The sequence below is a fragment of the Drosophila biarmipes genome, chromosome 3L (assembly GCF_025231255.1).
Source record: "Drosophila biarmipes strain raj3 chromosome 3L, RU_DBia_V1.1, whole genome shotgun sequence".
Lineage (NCBI taxonomy): Eukaryota > Metazoa > Arthropoda > Insecta > Diptera > Drosophilidae > Drosophila > Drosophila biarmipes.
Window position 1 is genome coordinate 9,623,695 of NC_066613.1, and position 18,479 is coordinate 9,642,173.

Below are 18,479 nucleotides of genomic sequence, written 5' to 3' on the forward strand. Positions count from 1 at the left end.
TGTATAGAAATTATTTAACTTCTAATACAAAAGTAGAAAAATTATTTTCAATACTGGCCGAAGCAAATTTAAGTTTTCACGCAAAGTCACCTTCAGGAAATTCGAACTTGAGGACTGGCATTCGTTTTGGTGGACAACCACAAAACGCAACCGACTCTCAGATCTTGACCAACTCAAGTCATGTAGTTTTCCCATGTGCCACACTTATCCAAACAACTCCAAGTGCAGTCTGTGGCCTCGGGCAGAAATCATTTAATGGCTAATCAGTTGGAACAATTGTGTTCCCTTTTGGCCGCCGCTCAGGGCATTTTCCACCTCCTCCCCCGCAAACATATAGATTTTGGGCAAACAAATGGCCAAAAAACACATCTCAGTTTAGTCATGTGCCCGCTAATTGCTCGGTGTCAGCTCCAGCGATTGTACGTGGCGATGTGTCAGCCTAAGCTGGATATTCTGTCTGCCGACCAGGTCAGGTATTTCCGACTCGAATTGCCAGTATCTCTTGACTCCTGAAGTACATATTCTATGAATCATATGAAGTATAAAATATATTTACACCTCAAAAAATATAAAAAAATATATATATAATTTGAATAAAGAGAAAGGAATATAAAAACTTAAGGTACTTTATTAAATTGATTTAATTTGTTCTAAATTACCTAAAGAGACAGCTAAAAAAAGGATATGACTAAAAAGGCAACTAGACCAAACTAAATCATCACTTTCATTTCATCAAAACACAAGATGGTGATGATGGACCTTTTGGCAGTCATTTTGATTATTTTAGTAAAAATCCTTTTCTTTAGCTTTGTGATTGTTAAAACCCTGGAAAGTGCTTTCCATTCATTACTGAAATCTAAAATGTAAGACAAAGCCTTTATGATCATGATGAAAATATTAAAATAAAGTATACCAACTACAGCCTAAAAGTTGGCTTTAGTTTGCGAAAAAATCTTTGCCTACCCACATAATTACCCAAGTGAACCTCTAAAATATTTAGCTTACTCTATGTTCAAAATCGTTTTAACATGTTAAGTAAATGTTAAAGTATGGAAAGCCTGAAAATATACTGCACAAATTTAAAAGAAATTTAAAACCCATTTTTCGATCCAAGCTCCCAACTGAGAAACCACACCCACAATTTCAACAAATTCAGTTTAATCTTTATGTACAGTTTATACATCTCCATACATATCATCCCTAAAAACTAATTGTGTGTTTGAATTGTTCATTTTGGTACAAATTGCACTTAATCAATGCGCTTCATTGATCGCTTGAAGTTCTTCGGTTGCCTTGACTGGTGGACTGTGTATGCATTAAGTACAAAAATCTGTTTCTTGGAGGCACTTAAACAAACTTAGCCTATTCTGCTTGATTGTAGACGGCGACATTGTTTCTATTCAGTTTAAAATAGGACTTAGCAGCTATGAAGGGGTTTTGGTGCTACGATTCGCAAGCTATCACTTGGACATATCACAAAACGTGGTTGCCTCGGCATTCCTTCAACTAGGAAATTCTGCAGCAGGATCGGTATCACCCTCTTCCTCTCACGCCGTTCGACAGGCATTGGCGTACTCCACACAATCGTGCAGCGTAGGGAAGATCTCGAAAGGTCCTTCGCTGAGGGCCATACTGTGCACCAGGGTGTCGTACACCCGATCTACGGGACTGGCCAGCAGCAGGCGAGCTCCTCGTACCTTCAGCTCCTTGCTCAGATCCGTCAGCATACGACACCCAGCCACATCGATGTGACCCAGCATGGAGAAGTCCAGGATTAGCACCTTGAACGCACCAGGTGAAGTCTCCAACTGGCCATTGATTGTCTTTCCTCCGTTCTGCGAAACCGGAGAGTAGCTCGATTTGCTGCCTCTACTCGGACTGCTACTGCTGGTGATCTTTGTCAGCGGAACCTTGTCCAGACCCACGGCCTCGTACAGAGCCCGCCGGAAGAACAGACTTGTGGCGAAGTTCAACGATCCACTGTAGCGGAAAATGCGGGTCTCGGGCACCTGCATGGCATTGCGGTGCTGGTTGAGATCCATATAGATTCCCGGGGCCTCTGGCATGTAGCCCAGAAGGCAGGAGTAGGGCTTCAGGCCCTTGATGTACAGGGCCAACAAGGAAATGCAGATGCCAATCAGAAGGCTGTAAAAGGAAGTATACGCAAATTAGTAAGGAATTCAGAGAATCAATTCTGGTTTGGTACCCACCCGATGTCAATATCGATGATCACCACGCAGAGAAAGGTGGATATCCAGGTGAACATCTCCAGCTTGCCCTGCTTAGAGAACTTTTTCAGCTCCTTGGCCTGCATAAACATTGGCTTCAGAGCCACTATGATAACGCCTGCCAGAACGCACTGAAAGACGGGATACCAAATTGAATAAAACAATAAAAACATCTAGGCGAAATATTATAGTCACCCTGGGTAAACTGCCGAAGAAGGGACCGATCCACATGAGGGTGACCACGACCAGCGAGGCGGAGACCAGCGAAGCGATCTGTGAAACCCCTCCTGTCTGATCCTGGATCACGGATCGCGACAAGGAGCACGCCATGGGAATGCAGGAGAAGCAGCCGGCCACCATGTTGCCAATGCCCATGGCGAACAGTTCCTGGTTTGGCCTGACCTCATAGCCGTGCTTCTTGGCGAACGTCAGGCCCATGGACATGATGATGGAGTAGGTGACTATGGCAATGGCTATCGAGTCGACGGCCACCTTTGGCACAAGATCCAAGCGTGGCAGAATGGGCTCGGGCAAGCCGCTGGGTATCGTACCTACCGGGTTCACCTTGTAGTCGACCTGCAGGTTGAACCACTTGGAGACCAGGGTGCCACCGATCACCACGATCAGCTCGGCGGGCAGGGGGAAGCGACAGTGCTTACTCAGGCGCGGCTTAATGATCTCATTGCAGATCATCATAAACACAATCACAGCCATGCAAAAGCCAAAGTTCACAAGATTCGTCTCCGGCACACCCTTGATCACATCAATAACACTATATATGATCTTGAAAGCGCCCTTGTAGCGGGGCACTGAGATGCCCAGGACATCTTTCAGCTGGGCGGTGACCACGTGGCAAGCGGCGGCGGTGGTGAATCCATTGACCAGGGGCTCGCTGAGCAGGGACGACAGGGTTCCCAGTCTAAGAAAAGCCATGAGGAGCTGAAAAATAATGACAAGTTAATAAAATATTCAATACTAAATTGATTTCTAAAATGAACTCACATTCACAATGCCAACGGTGAGGGCCAAGGTGGTTGCCACCTCCAACTTCGTGATGGGATCCGCAATTGCAGTGGAATTCAACAGCTGAATCGTGGATGCGGTGGTGGCCTCGAAGACCGAAAGCGGTGATGCACTGGTTGAGGTAGGAAAGTCCGCAAGTTGTGATGAATTCAATGAGAGAATAGGTAATGCAGTGGCTGTTCCATTCGACAACAATCCGGCTCCATGATGGTGGTCATCCACATTGGCATACGAGTCCACCACCTTGGCCGTCATCATACTGGCCACCGCAAAGGTGCCAATGGAGATGTGCTTGGAGGTGCCCAGAAACATGTAGACCAGCACTGGAAACACGGCCATATAGAGACCATTTCCCGCCGACACTCCTGCCAGAATCCCATAGGCCATGCCATGGGGTATGTTCATGATGGCGACGGTGAAGCCGGCGATGATGTCTCCAGGTAGGTCTCTCCTGGGCGAATACTGGGGTAACCATTGCAGGATGGGGATCACGCCGGTGAAGAGCGCGAAGAAGTTCCAGCCCTTCCAGCAGTTGCGCAGGGAGGACGGAATGCTCTTGTCCCGGGCCGCATAGCCCGTTTGCTTGATCACCACCTCGTGGGTCAGCACATCCCGGTGGATGCTGTACTTTGGCTGGATCTTTGGCTTACTCGGTGCACTGCCTCCATTTCCGTTTGTGTTGTTGTTGTTCAGTGGTTTGGTTCTGCAAGAAAAGGGATTATACTACATATCTTTGCGAAATCCTATGCTTAATTAAGTCTTACTCTGGACTCTCTTTATCACTAGGCATTTTGGCTAAATCTTCCACTACTTCTGTGCTCTTTGGGTTCCTGCCGCGTTCAACATTGGTGTCTGTGAAGGGATGGATGCGGAGGTCGCGTTGGAACTGCAACTGCCTGAAGCGAGAAACAGGACAACTAGGATCGGAGTCGGCGCCCTTGGGTTTCTTGGGTATTGCTCCAGTCGCTCTGGTTGGAGGGGTTTCAGTTAGTACAATAGGTACTAATAAAGTGCCGTCTTCGTTGTCGATATGTGGATCCTGGGAACTATTGTCTATTAGTAAGTAACGCCGCCTCTGTTGGCGATCGTGCAAGTCTTTTAATCGCTTCCAAGCTCCTTTGGGCAAGGATTTAAGATGGTGTTTTGGTTTCTGAAAATAAAATAAAAAAGTTATAGTATGTTATCGATATTTAAGATTAAAAATGAGTAACTACATTTTGTGGATACTTGTCAACTAATATCTTTTTTTTATGAAGTTCAATATTCATAAATTATTATAAAAACATTCCCTTTCTTTAGTTTATTTGGTAATTCTTGTTCTAAAACACATTTTGATAATATAAAAACTTGTCTCTCTTAGGTCATCTTATCTGAAACCATTGAAATTACTTTTTTGAATCTGCAAAAAATCTTTGAGTACTTGTTCTTATTTGTTTCCTTATCACCAGTGCCACTTTAAAAGCAGGAGATAGTAAACCTTGGAAAGTTTTCGACAATCCTCTTAGAGCACATAATCTCAAGCATTGAACCGAGTATTTCACAACGCCAGTTAGATAACATCTTCCAACCCCGAACAATTAGCATCTCTTTCGATCAAAAACCACAGGCATCTATAGTTGCCAACCTTATCACCCACCGCGCACGACTGAAGCATCTATCACCGCCGACAGATCTTTAAATATAATATCCCCGAATTCGTGATCTTTTTTGGGCATAACTTATAATGAATCATGATTTCATAGCGAATGCTAATAGGCTTAATTATTTGATCAACATGCGTTCTCTGGGTGACCGACGGTTTTGACAAAATTTGTAGAACTCCCTGCCAAAAATATCATCTATCGGCCTTTATTACGCATACGCAGCGTTGACAAGCGCCTACTGTTGACGTATTTCCAAAAGATGTTCATCATCAATTACCGTCTGGCGAAAGTCACTTGCTAAGTGCTCAATAAAGTAACGTACACTCGCGATAAATGGGATAACAGTAGAGGGCATTTTGCGCATTCTGTCATTCGCTTCATTGGCTCAAGCCATAAACACCTATAATAATCGGTTCATGGTAGATAGCTTTTACGGCCAAGCCGCCAAGCGAGTGCCAACAAATGGCATTTGAAGGGTTTATAATGAACAAACAGTGTGATAGGGGAAGCACTCGGTTAAAAAACATCTACTGGATTATGAAGAAGTTAGAAACAGTGTATTAAACAGAAATGGATTAATGGAATTTAACATTTAAATATTATAAATGTAATATTATTTACATTAAATCAGCATTAAACCTAGGAACTTTAAGTCACCTTGGATCACAGGTTGTAGTCCCACAACCGCGATAACACACTATACTCTTTAGTTACCCTGCAAAGCCCCGTTACCAACTGACACAGTTCCTGCTAAGTGACCATAAAATGGCACTCCATAAAGCAAAGCAAACAACTTCATAAACCGGATCTACGAAGCGGCAGCCAGACACAACAACAAACAACTCCTAAATATATTTTGAAAGCTGTGTTCGGTGACTTGCATCATATAAGTAGTACTTCCCCAGTTTGTGTTTAGTCAAAATCGGTTGAAACCTTGCTGCCAATGTCAAGTTCAACGTTTCGCAAGGTGATTGGGAAACCAAAGGTATCCCCAGTTATATTGGAAGTATCTATAATCAATCAGGAGATCAAAAGTCGAGATCAACAGTCTCAATTGGATTTGCATTTCAAATAAAAGAGTGTGAATTAGATAAGATACGGTTCTGGTTTAAAAGGCTTAAAATATCAATATAAATATATAAATAAAGCGTAGGGTCAGAGAAATGTAATACCTTAAGGGTTGTTTCCTAGGAATTGGTTGCCAATTAACACTTTGAATATTTCACCTACACAATTTACCCTCAACAAGCTCGGATCGCCTAATTCGGTACCCTAAATTTCTCTGCAATTGCAGGGCTCTCTCTCTTTTTCGCTTGATTTTCGAAAGCAGTGACTAATCCGTACTTATCCATAAAAACGAGCAATATATATAGAGCAAACACCCCGAATCCGGTTTAATTGTGCTGCCCCTGGGGTATTGTTGTGCTGCCGGCAATTGCGGGGCACTCATTAGTTCTACCAACGAACCGGTTACTGTGGAAACGGAGTGCAAAAACGGGATCCCGCAGTTGGCCCAAACCAAACGCTTATGCAATGGGCCCAAACGCACATGACCAGGGCGAGATTAGCCCGAAGGGAACCGCAGGGAAGGGTAAAGGCGCCACATATAGGGGGTGCACAAGTGCCCCAGCTGAAATCGCTGCTGAGCTCTTATCGAAAGTGTCCACTTTGCTTATCAGCAGCACGGGCACCGCCATCAGCCGCGTTAATCAATGTTTTAACCTCGGCACAGAGACAAACCCGCAGTTTCAGCGAACTAAAGCCTGTGGGTTGGTGTCTTCTTTGGCGGCTTATACATACTATTAGAAATCTATTATATATATTTTTAGTATGTTTAAGTTAGGCATTAATCTTTTGAAGACAGCTAGGCAAATACTTAATGTGTCAGTCGTGTAGATTTTAATTTTCCTTCATTATATACTTAAAGTTCTGATAAAAGGATTTCTACAATAAAACAGTTTTTGAAGAGACATGTCGTACTTGCGTTTAGATTTTAATATTCCTTCGACATATACTTAAGGTTCTGATAAAAGGATTTATACATAAAAACAGTTTTTAGGGAGACATGTCGCACTTGCGCTGCTTTTAAGAATAATTATATTTTCTGTCTGAGTTTGCCTCTCTAAAAATCAAATGGGGGTCTGAAGGTCAACGAAAGTCAAATTGAAAATAAAATATTAACGAACACACTTCAGCAATTAAAAGTTTTGTTATGATGTGTAAATGGTTCCCATCGGAAGGGGAATCTCCGGGCAGGTGTTTGTCGATATATTGACCCCGCTCTTATCAGCAACTAATGGCCATGAAATAGTTACAATAGGCTTTGACGTTCCCCTTTTTCTAGCCACCATATGCAGTGCATTCGGTATCAAAATATTGATTGCGTAAGTGGCAAGCCAAATGTCACAGATAACGCAGACAATTTTAAAGGGAACTTTGGTAAATAAACTTGGAGATACGTACTTCAATCATGGTGATTGATCCGCTGTGCCTCTACTGACGCACTTGAACCGACTTCCTTGTTGGGGCCAATGGAGAAAACTGAGGCAAATACTAGAAATGGGATCTGATCCCGGGGCTCTGTTTTACAAATTCAGCTGATGCTGTCTGTTTGATGCGATAAAAGTGACATTGAAGTACATAAACGGGTATTTCTTGGAACAATATTTGTCCGGCTTGGGGGAAAATTTATGGAGCAGGCGAGCTTTTTTATAAACTTTATTTTTCATAGAAATAATCAGAAAGTCAAACACAAGCACTCAGGCGTTTTATGAACTCGACTTCATTTATAAAAAAGAAAAACAAAAAGAGATTTAATTTGAAGATAATATCTACATAAATAATTGTATTTATCTACTAAGTGCTTTGTCTGATTCATTCATTCATGAGTGTACGATAGTCGAAAGTGAAAATGAGTCACTTTTTATAAAGCCCAAAATAAATTGATAGAAAGCCATGGAGTGTATATAATAAAATGGACAAAGGTAACCCCTTTGGGGGTTCTATATGTCAAGGAAAATATTGGGCAAACTTTGTAACTTAATTTTAGAACCCTTGCCTAAATAGCATGCCCTATGTTATGATTCCCAGCGTTTGAAATGAGGTCAAAGCTCAAGGCGTCGAGAGACGTCGTCTTTGGGGTTGGATCGTCAACTAAATGGGGCACGCCCTTATCGGCGGGTTAGCCCCTGCTGGTGGAATCCAGTTTCATCATCGATTTGACCACACAACTGCCAACAATGAGCCTTACACATCTTCCCTACACCATGAGTAGCTTCCGTTTAGATATGAACTGCATTCATGTTCGCGGGTTGGACTTTGAGTTTCCCTTGTTTAGCTTCTGTGGAAGTGCTGTTGCGGCAGTTGGCAGATTTTTTATATCTCTTTGTTTAGATTTCGATTGTGCGGCATTTATTTATTTTCTGCGCTGGAGCCGGGGGTTGACGGGGACGTCGGGGGAGCATTGGGCTGCAACATTTTCCATTTTCCCTACTGTGCGCACGCACAAAGTTCTGACACCGCAAAGGAAAAAACTCAATTGAAACATCTTTTAATTGATCGGAAAACTTGAGAGCGCGATGAAAAAGAAAGCAAGCTCTATTTATAGAGAGAAGTTAGACCTCATTACTTCCATATTTGTTAATATCATTAAAGTAAAGTATTACATTTTATATATTTAAATCGGAACTGTGCAATATTTGTAAAAAAAAGGAAATGAAAACAAAAAAAAACAATTGATCAAAAAAATAAATTTGAGAGAGCGATCCTAAAACTTGGCGATGCAAATCATTTCTATACTATACTATCTATACTATACTATTCTAAACTATTATTAAAATTAAATAAAAAATAATATATTTTAATTAGATTTATACTATAAAAAAACTTTAGCATTTTTTTTTTAAATTTAGGGATGTGTAAAGCTTTTTTAATTTCTTAATCCTTTTCAGGTGCCTTTTCTTGAATTATTAGTTATCTTTTATTTGCTAGCTCTAAAACAATTAAAAAAACAATTGGTAAGGTTTGACCCAAAACAGGTGTGAAATTGTAGAGTTTTACTATTGCGCTCAAGGCCCCGGTTATAATTATAAGCAATCTTTACAGCTCACGTATGACTGATAGTGGTAACAATAATCAGCTTGAATTACTCTTTGATTGATAAGTACTTAGTGTTAAATTTTACTTTATTAAGCTTGAAAATTGTTTAAGACTCGATTGATAAAAGGTCGCGGTTCGCCATAACTCAGGCCTCGTCTTATTTATCAAGTCATCTTTTCAGGGGATTTTTTTAATAGCATATTTTTAATAACCACCCATTGGGCTTGTTGCATAATGTAAACATTTTTTCAGGGAAAACCAATTAGGCGCCATTCATTATTTGCTTTCCCGAGCAGCGGCCTATCAACAAATCCCAACAATAGAGGGTATTCTCGGCCAGCGGCGCGACAGGTTGGCAAAAGTCGCCAAAACGGAAGAACGACATAAACATGCTATATACGTCTAAAATGAGAGCCCCGTGTTCTACAATTCTATATAGTATGTATTCGCCGATGACTGTGTGTCAAGTGCAAGTGCACCCGGGAAGAGGAAAAGGCGCTGAAAGGGAGGAGCAAATGAAAAGCAATAAAGCCAATGAAGGGGCTGAACCAACCACAATTAATGTGATTGCCCCGAATTGACGAGAAATCAAGAAATGTTGGGCATAGGTATGATATTTCGGGAACGCGGCAATCTCCGCTGCTCCTACCTTAAGAAAACTGAGTTATTTTGCTGCCTCAGTTCGGTGGCCAAACGACAGGTGCTGAGCTGAGGCCGTCTGTATTGTCGTCGTCGACTTGCTGCTGGCTGGCTGGTGGGTTGGCACCTTCAACTTTGATAGCGCCCGTGCCTTTGTTTTCGTTGTTGTATCACTTGTTGCCAGTAAAATTTTGATTAGCACTTTCCTGGCGCATGCAGCGCCGATGTATTGAACTTTAAGCACCCTTGGTAATACTCGCGATTATCACTTATATAAAACTGGCTAAAAGGCGCGCCAACAAGTGCCAAGTTTTTGGCTAGATCCACTCCGTTATTTCGCTAATATTTTCTCTCTTATTTAACCGCACGTCGATAATTTGAGTTTTTAATGCCGAAAGCGTCGCTTGTGACACTCGAAAGTGTTGTTTTTGTCGTTGTTGCTGCTTCTGAGGTTGTTGCTGCAGTTGTAATTGTTGCTTGCGTTGTTGGTGTTGCTGGTGTCGCGGGGTCGAACGCCAAGAAAAGATGCTCGCGCCAAAAGGAAGGGGAAATAGTGGGGGAGCAGCGACGGAGGCGACACAACAAAACAGCTCGACCGACCCAGAAAAATTGAGGAAAAATTAAACACTACGGTAAGCTTTGAAGAGCAAAACAGCTGACCGCTTACGTTTGACGTAAGCAAACGTAAGCCACTTCTCTCTGAGAGAGTAGAATTGAAGGCGGCTACGCTTCTGAGTACAAAGCTTTGAACAGCTGTTTTATCGATAGCACTGCTACACAGCAAACACTTACGACCCATTTCTTATTTTCCAAGATTCTGTGAGTAAAAGTCACAACAAAATTTTTCTTCTATCACCTGCACGTCACCGTTCAAAAATGATTATTAAAATCATTTTAGTGCAAGCAATTCTGGTACCCAATTATTTTTTATTTATGTTTTTATTTTTTTATTGAGTACTGACATCCTGAAGATGTCTTTCCCTCCATTTTCACATTGCGTCGAGATGAGTACTAGGCTATTAATTCGGTATTCGGTATTTGCAGTGGCCGCGTGGTATTTTCGAGCCGGACCCAGCGCAGTCACACTGGAGAAGAGGAAGCAGGTAGCTATGACAACAAAACAAGTTGTTTTCGAAAAATCCTTCACTTTTCACCGGCCGCATTGGAATACAGTCAGACAAACAAGATCCTCGCCATGGACAAGCCACAGCTGATCGAGCACCTCCACGAGGCGGTCAACTACACGGTGTACGACACGAAGTGGGTGCCTCTCTCCGCCAAGTTCGTGGTGCTGGGCTCCAAGGCCAACGGGCATGGAATCATGGACATCTACGAGCTCAACCAGGACAAGCTGGTGAAGGTGAAGTCCGTGGAGAAGAAGGTGGCCTTCAAGTGCGGGACCTTCGGAGCAGCTTCGCTGAGGAACCGCCACATGGCCATCGGGGACTTCGAGGGCAGGCTGCAAGTTCTGTGAGCAAAATGTAAGGGGAAACCCACTGAAACCCATCTAATAAGCTTTACTTCCAGGGACATGGAGCAACCAGATCTGCCGGTCTACAACGTGAAGGCCCACAGTGGCATCATCAACACCATCGATGCCATTGGCGGCACTCAGATCGATTGTGGAGCCCCCGAAATCGTTACTGGCAGCCGGGATGGCGCCGTGAAGGTCTGGGACATCCGCCAGGGGCAGGCTCCTGTGGTGGACATGTCGCCGCCACCGCAAATGGGAGATGGCGTAAACCAGAGCAGCGCTCGCCGCGACTGCTGGGCCGTGGCCTTCGGAAATACTTACAACGCCGAGGAGCGCATCGTGGCCGCCGGCTACGACAACGGAGATCTGAAGATATTTGACTTGCGTACCCTTTCCGTGCGCTGGGAGGCCACCATGAAGAACGGAATTTGCGGCTTGGAGTTCGATCGCCGGGACATTCCCATGAACAAACTGGCTGTGACCACTCTGGAGGGCGGTCTCCTCGTCTACGATATGAGAACCCAGCACCCGACTAAGGGATTTAGCTATGTGGAGGAGCGCAACGCCGGACGGAGCGTGGGCACAAATGGCGTGATTAGCGGTCCAAAGGCCACCGTGTGGGTGGTGCGCCATCTGCCGCAGAACAGGGATCTTTTCCTCACGGGCGGAGGCACTGGCTCGATCCGCCTGTGGAAGTACGAGTATCCCGACAGGAGGGTCGTTGATGACACGGATGGCAACAAGCTGGGAGTGGCCGGGGGGCTGAGCATGATCAGTGCAGCCACGTTGAGCACTCAGCCGGTTCACTGCTTCGACTGGCATCCGGACAAACTGGGCCTGGCCGTCTGTGGAGCCTTTGATCAGAGTGTTCGCGTTTTGATCACCACCAAATTGAACACTTATTAAGTGGAAATCGCAAGAATGTAAAAACGCCTCATACATGTGATATGGGTTTAAAGATTAGGTTTATATTTTTATGAATATGATAGAGAATTTAATAGCATATGCATAAACTTCAACAGATTGTCCTCTACACTTCAATGCTATTTATTCACATAAACTAGTTCAGAAGCTTGACCTGAATTGCTTAACAAATCAAAACTAGCACATACAAATATAGGTAGTCATCAAAATCCACCCAATAAATGTTCTCTGTAATATAAATTAGGTCTTTATTTGTTGGTAACAAATTATTACAGATCTAAATTATAAAAAAAAGTCAAGAAAAGCTGACATCTAAGATCTAGGCACATTCATTCGCTCCTGTACTATTTTTGTCAGATCTTCGATCTTCTTTTCCAGCTGCTCCACCTTCTCCGTCTGTTCTGCCGGCACATCCACATTGATGGCTCTTTTCAGGGCGTTCAAACAAGACGTGCCCGCCAATCTCGCGGAATTAAGCTGAGAGGTTATCATCACCTCACTCTCATCCTGAATGTGCTCTGTGATGGCCGCCGCTGAGAGTTCACAGACCTCCAAGCAAAGGTCCAGAGCTTTGAGGGCATGCTCCGACTTTGTTTCCCAGCCCAAATGTTTAGGGGTATACGCACGATAGGATTTTACCAGTTTCTCTGCCTTTTTCAGCGGTGTTGGAGCCACCAAGGCGGCCAGTTCCCAAACTAGAGGCTCATTTCCGTGCTGGATACTCTGTTGTCCCAGCAGCTTTATGAGTCTCTTGATAAGAGTGCCTGCGCCGGCGGGATCCTCCTTGGAAATGCCGTAGACTATGCGGGTGAGCACCTCCTGATCGAGGTAGTGCTGTTTCAGCTCCGACATTCGCTGGTACGCACGCATTGCATCCTCCCAGTGGGAAGTGTCCACGGACACGAGCATATAGTTTTCCCAAACCTTCCAGTTGCTGTAGTTGCACTTCAGGGCTTCACCCAAAACACGATGGGCCCGCTGTTTGTCACCCAATTTAATCAGAGCCTTGGCCAAGTTGTTCCAGGACTCGAAGCCATTGGGCTCCAGGTGAGTGTAAGCCAGGTAATATTTAACAGCCGCCTCCCAGCGCTCCAGTTGGATGGCGCAGTAGCCGCAGCGCAAAAGGATAGCCTCCTGCAGGTTATTTATCTCAAGCGAGATCTCGAAGTGCTCCATGGCCTGGGTATAATCTGCACTCCTGTAAAAGTAGTTCCCCCAATAGGCTTGCGCTTTGCCACTGGTTTTCTTGGAATACAGCCATGCCTCCTCGTAGAACTTGGGCTCGTCGATAGCATCGCCAAGAAGGCAATAAAGCAGAGCAGTAGGTTTCTTCTCCAGCTCCTGGCGGATAATCTCCGCCGCCTTGTGGCGCAGTTCCAGACTCGTGTAGCACTCGATGACCTGCTGCCAGGCGTGTATGCGAAGGCAGATGTCCAGAGCGGTCTTGGTCATGCCCAGGGACCGCAGTAGGTCCACAAGTTGCAACTGCACCTGCCATTTGGGCAGAAGGTGGGCTGCGAAGCCATAGGACAGCCGAGAGCGAAGGGAGAGCTCCTCCTCGGAGCTGTCCAGCAGCTTGACGCACTCCTCGCACTGTTTCCAGCTGCGTTCGACGGTTCTCCGCTGGCCAGATTCCTGCAGGCAGTTCAGAAGCAGGGCAGCCTGGCGCACTTGGAAAGGGCCGTGCTCCTGGTAGATCAAAGTTTGTGTATACGGCTCCAGTTGCTCATCCGCCAGGCGATCTTTGGGCTGCGAGCGTTTTAGTTGTTTTCTGTTCAGAGGAATAATGACAATATAAGTACAATACATTGATCCTTGCTCATACTCACACCTTGGCCAAGACCAGAGCTTGCAGCACACTGGGCAAAGTCATCACTTCGTTGTCCTTGAGCTCCACAAAGCGTATTCGCTCCAGTCGCGTGTCGTCCTCCAGAAGAAGCAGCTTGGGCAGCTTGGTCTTCTCATTTGTAAGGATAGCTGCAGGCAGGGTTTGCTTTTCCGTTAGGTGCTCCACCTTGAGGCAAAGCTGTGGGAGAGCCTTTTGCTGGAACTTGGTGCGTACTCCCAGCAAGCCCTCGACCTTGAGCTCCACCTGAAGATGGTTACATAGGTCATCCAGCAATTGGGAGGCTATCTCCGACCGGTGAAACTGCAGATAGCCATTAGCCAACTCGAGTAGGAGCAGGGACTGCAGTTCTCTGCTCTCAAACTGGTTAATCTGAGCCTGAAGATGACCAGCTGCTGCCTTGAACTGTTCATAAAGTGAGGCCGCCAGATCATCCAGGACGTGCTGGTGCAGGCAGATCAGTCGTAGGTGCCACCAAGTCAGCACCTGTATTGTAGGGTCGTTAATACATATTTATTAACATTAACTAAGCATAATAACCTTGGATTCTGGGTGGTTTTCTAGCAATCCCTGAAGTATATCCCTGGCCGCCAGTAAAAGTTCTGCAGTCTTCACATTCGGATTCAGCTCCTCGCCGCTGGCCTTAAGCTTCTCCTGGGCATCCAGTTCCTCCAGGTTTAGTTGACTATGAATTTGCTGGAAATCTTCAAGCTTGTCAAAGGGTCCAGTAAAATTGTTTTGAACAAAAGTAAAGACCAGGAGCAGGAAATCCTTCAGTTGTGCAGCGGGATCATCGGCTTTGCCCTTTTCGCGCCAGCGTTGAAGGATCTCCCGAAGATCCTCAACCGTCCACAGTTTCTGGCTGGTCCACAGCTGACGCAGTTGCTCATCGGCTGGCAGATCTAAGGGGAAGTTTTAAAGCTGGTGTTATAGGTAGGCTAAAATGTATGTCTGTTTAATAATCTACCTTCTACTGCCACCGCATCGTTGAAATTGCAAATATAGTATTCACTGAATTCCTCAGCCACCATTATCACTAGATTTTGTGATGAAATTGCTTAAGATATGGAATTGGGATAAACAATTGCTAGCGCACGTGGATCGCTTCCAAGTGTTTGAGAGAGCCGGCTGGACTTCAACCAAAGTTTTGGCTTTATCAGAAAAACTACACTTTTTCAGTGCTTTGATAGTTATTTTTTCAATGAAAAAAGATGCATTTAACTGTTAAACAGTAGTTTAAGCGTGTTCTAGAATTTTTAATGTCGCGCAAATTGTTTATTAGGGATGGGCGTTCTCGAACTTTCTGTGGCTGATCAGCTGATACGAGTTATCGATAGGCAGGCGGTTAATTTAAAAGGAAAGTATCTTCTTTGAGCCACTAAATCTTATTAAATGTAAGATTAAGTAATAAGGAAATTTCACAAGATATAAAATATTATTTACTAGCATTTATTATTTTCCATTAACTATCTTGAATTATCTGTTTTCACTGAATCTGAACTGAAATTTAATTGCTCCAAAGTTTGGTATTAAAAATACCAAATACACCTGCGCACATTTGTTAGCCAACACTTTTTCTTGGCGGCACATTCAAACTCTTTCAACAAGCAGCCAATTAAAAACAAATCATTATTTTTAGCCCTATGCTAGCCCGCACCGATTAGCGCTGCACTCAATTTCACATCTTTAGACGGGTTTGCATCATTGACCAAGTCCCGACGGCGCCAGTACGCAAGTTCGTGTTTCAATTAAATCGCTTTTAAAAATAGGCATCCGCCCGCTTGAATATTTGCATAAGTCACATGCGGCGCCCTCGTGAAATGGTCAAATTTTGTTCTCCGAATCTTTATTAATGGCGGAGTGCCAGGGGCCGAAGGGAATTACCTGCGATAGAGCGCAGGTTTTATTTTTCTGCAATTACCAGAACACACAGTGACTAACACACTGGCGAAGATAGCTTCGGAAAGCTCGGCGGTATTTTATTTTTTACGTCTTAGCCGCCGCCGTGCTTCTAAATTTAAATTTCACGGTCAAGGTCGTCGATTGCCGCCGCTATCGGAGAACGCGATGGGTTTCTGAGGGGGTGGCACATTGACATCGCCAGCGAAAAGGCGAACACCCCGCGAAACGCAGTACAGTTGCCGGCGGAGAAACAAAAGAAATCGTATCTGCCAAATACTTTGCATATTCCGGCGAAACCTGATAGCATAAGAGGCGATAAGGGCTATCGGAGCCATTTAACTACGGTGTGCGGGGTTATCTGAGGATACCTATCTTCGAGCGGAATCTGATCGAGTTCAAGGCTGGCCTGGCCAAACAAATCTTACGATAAGGGTGGTATTTCCCGTTACCAACTAATTGGTTTTTATATCTCTCTTTTGGCCTATAAATAGTATATGTGGTATGTTGCCTCACCGTATAAATGATTGGATAAACAGATATTTTTCCCGCATCAATTTACTCCTCTTGCTTGTTCGTATTACATCTTATTTTCTTGTTAAGTATTTATAGTTTATAAATTATAATGACTGTTAAAAAAGGTTTTGAAAAAGTAAGTATTTAAGTTAAATACAAGTAGTCTATACTAAGCATTTCTAAAATTACATGCATTAAATTAAACTATAAAATCAAAAGTATCTAATTCTTGCCTTACTTTTCGGTTTCCCTTAAAAACCCAAAAGTATCTGAATTATTGATAAGAGCTTTTTTAACGGCTTTTCCTTGTCATTACTCTTAAATACATTTGAGTTTTTAAATCCACCACAGCTGAAACAGAGAGGAAAGCTTTTCTACTATTACTCTTCATTCAAAGATACTCTTAGCTTCAAGCCTCGTAGTATTTCATGGATCTCTTGAACGTTTAGTTCGGCTGCTTTACTACTATTACTCTTCATTCAAAGATACTCTTAGCTTCAAGCCTCGTAGTATCTCATGGATCTCTTGAACGTTTAGTTCGGCTGCTCTCTTGGCTTAGTCATCAGCCCCAAAGTTTTTTGCCATGTGCCATTTTGGCGCGATTGTGCCGCTCTCTCCCTCACTTTCCGCGGTGCACTCTCTTTCACGTCGGCGTTGCATGGCCAAGTGCACATTGCATTCAAATGAGTTCGAATCGCATCCAGTGGATTGCAGCCGGCACGCGGCTTCCAAGTGGACGTCATCATGACCCAAAACGGCAGCGTGTTTTTTTCTTCGCTTGTATCTCCACGCCAAGTTGCACGTCAGCCATGAATAATGCAGATCCGAAAACCCCATTCAGGCATTTAATAAGTACAGATTCAAACAAACACTGCAAATGCGCAAATGACTAAAGTCGGAGTCAATGAAAAGCCCAAAAAGAATTATCTTTAAGAATGTCACCGAGGCAACAGTAACTTAGGGTTCATAAATTTCAAATCTTTTAAGTAATTTTGTGTTTTTCTCTTGTTAAATTAATTGTATTCGCTATAATAATTAAATTAGTTTACCAAATATATGTAAAACTAAAAAATTAGTTTTATACCGTTTAAACGGATTTTAAACCTTTCTTTTTTATTTTTAAAAATAGTGAAAAGTATACAAATACTAATACAAAATCATTTAAGCCCGTAATAAATATATACTTTTATCAATACTTTTTCGAAATCTTGCTTCTTTCAAACAACGATACCTATTATTTTACGAAAGTTTTAAAAAAATGCAGTGACAATAAAAGATTATTTTTGCCACCCTTATTAATTGATCTTCAGCCAAGTCAGTTCTTAAACGGAGAGGGCATCCAGAAGTCCGTCTAAGAACATTTATTTAGTCGGGTCTTGTTTTCTATTTGCTTAACTGGTTCATATAAATAACTTTAAGTTTAAGTTCTAAACACAAAACAGATGCTCACTGCCGCCATCTCCGCCTCTATTAATATTTATTTATATCTGTTTTTGTGGGCTTAATTGCATTTCGGTTAATTTATATTTTTTTAATTTTTAGCATTTTTAATGCTCCTATTTGCCTGTTTCGCTTGCAGGCCAGCCACTCAAGGTCGTTCGGGCTTTGTTTCACTACATTTGTATGTTCTTTTTTTCAAACGGTGTGCCTGTGTGCTTTTGTTATGGCAAATAAATGCAAATAAATATAATTTGCTTAGCGTTTATTTTTACTTGTTGCCCAGCGCTCGCCTGAAATAATTTAATTGCTGTGACATAAAGACGGCTCCAGTTGCTCAAACACTTGGCTGCCAGTTTTATTTTCAGATTTTCTCCCCCCGCTTTTCATTCATCCGCGGAATTGATGTCAGTGGGTTTCCATGTCTCCGGCGCCGGCGCAACTATTTCAGCTTCAAATCAGTTTTCACTTTCGCGCCGCAACTTTCACAAGCCGAGTGCCCCACTCGCTGAGTGCCCCTAATGCCCGGAGGCGGATGCAAGGGGCCTGAGTTCGAGGTCAGCGTTTGGTTTGAGCAAAATTGAAAAAGTTATTAAGCATTTTTTAAATGGCTAAATTTTTAAGCTACAAATGTGAAGTTTGACCAATAAATTATTTGCTCCAGTCGCCACCTGTTGCATTCCGCTGTTTTCCTTTTCGCCTTAGCTTTCGCTTGGAAACGATGATTGCATTTTTAACTGCCACATTTTGCA

At 43.4% G+C, this 18,479-nt stretch overlaps 3 protein-coding genes and 1 long non-coding RNA gene across 4 annotated transcripts; 2 read left to right on the forward strand and 2 right to left on the reverse strand.

Moving 5' to 3' along the window:
* Nucleotides 1-1,141: 1,141 nt before the first annotated feature.
* Nucleotides 1,142-10,250, reverse strand: LOC108028708 (sulfate anion transporter 1). The gene is made up of 6 exons (XM_017100658.3): nt 9,642-10,250; nt 4,016-4,401; nt 3,231-3,954; nt 2,424-3,167; nt 2,211-2,359; nt 1,142-2,145 (listed from the first exon to the last, which is right to left on the reverse strand). The coding sequence occupies exons 2-6, from the start codon at nt 4,039-4,041 to the stop codon at nt 1,548-1,550; spliced, it is 2,241 nt and encodes a 746-aa protein (XP_016956147.1). The 5' UTR covers nt 4,042-4,401; nt 9,642-10,250; the 3' UTR covers nt 1,142-1,547.
* Nucleotides 10,251-10,728: 478 nt separating this feature from the next.
* Nucleotides 10,729-12,140, forward strand: LOC108028640 (dynein axonemal assembly factor 10). Its single transcript, XM_050885789.1, has 2 exons — nt 10,729-11,101; nt 11,159-12,140. Exons 1-2 carry the CDS (start codon nt 10,827-10,829, stop codon nt 12,009-12,011), a joined length of 1,128 nt encoding a protein of 375 aa, XP_050741746.1. The 5' UTR covers nt 10,729-10,826; the 3' UTR covers nt 12,012-12,140.
* Nucleotides 12,141-12,253: 113 nt separating this feature from the next.
* Nucleotides 12,254-15,181, reverse strand: LOC108028639 (tetratricopeptide repeat protein 27). The gene is made up of 4 exons (XM_017100564.3): nt 14,843-15,181; nt 14,416-14,777; nt 13,859-14,361; nt 12,254-13,800 (listed from the first exon to the last, which is right to left on the reverse strand). Exons 1-4 carry the CDS (start codon nt 14,904-14,906, stop codon nt 12,342-12,344), a joined length of 2,388 nt encoding a protein of 795 aa, XP_016956053.1. The 5' UTR covers nt 14,907-15,181; the 3' UTR covers nt 12,254-12,341.
* Nucleotides 15,182-15,991: 810 nt separating this feature from the next.
* LOC127010801 (uncharacterized) lies at nt 15,992-18,395 on the forward strand. Its single transcript, XR_007763599.1, has 2 exons — nt 15,992-16,276; nt 18,084-18,395. It is a non-coding gene; the product is annotated as an uncharacterized LOC127010801 (long non-coding RNA).
* Nucleotides 18,396-18,479: the final 84 nt, after the last annotated feature.

Excerpts from the sequence above, each read along its gene's own strand:
- LOC108028639 (XM_017100564.3), bottom strand. The coding sequence starts at position 14,906 with ATGGTGGCTGAGGAATTCAGTGAATACTATATTTGCAATTTCAACGAT. Across the intron at positions 14,362-14,415 it reads AAAACCACCCAGAATCCAAG|GTGCTGACTTGGTGGCACCT; the intron begins GTTATTATGCTT and ends CCTACAATACAG. Across the intron at positions 13,801-13,858 it reads GCTCTGGTCTTGGCCAAGGT|AAAACAACTAAAACGCTCGC; the intron begins GTGAGTATGAGC and ends TCCTCTGAACAG.
- LOC108028640 (XM_050885789.1), top strand. The coding sequence starts at position 10,827 with ATGGACAAGCCACAGCTGATCGAGCACCTCCACGAGGCGGTCAACTAC. Across the intron at positions 11,102-11,158 it reads GAGGGCAGGCTGCAAGTTCT|GGACATGGAGCAACCAGATC; the intron begins GTGAGCAAAATG and ends CTTTACTTCCAG.
- LOC108028708 (XM_017100658.3), bottom strand. The coding sequence starts at position 4,041 with ATGCCTAGTGATAAAGAGAGTCCAGA. Across the intron at positions 3,955-4,015 it reads AGTGATAAAGAGAGTCCAGA|AACCAAACCACTGAACAACA; the intron begins GTAAGACTTAAT and ends CTTTTCTTGCAG. Across the intron at positions 2,146-2,210 it reads ATCATCGATATTGACATCGG|CCTTCTGATTGGCATCTGCA; the intron begins GTGGGTACCAAA and ends TTCCTTTTACAG.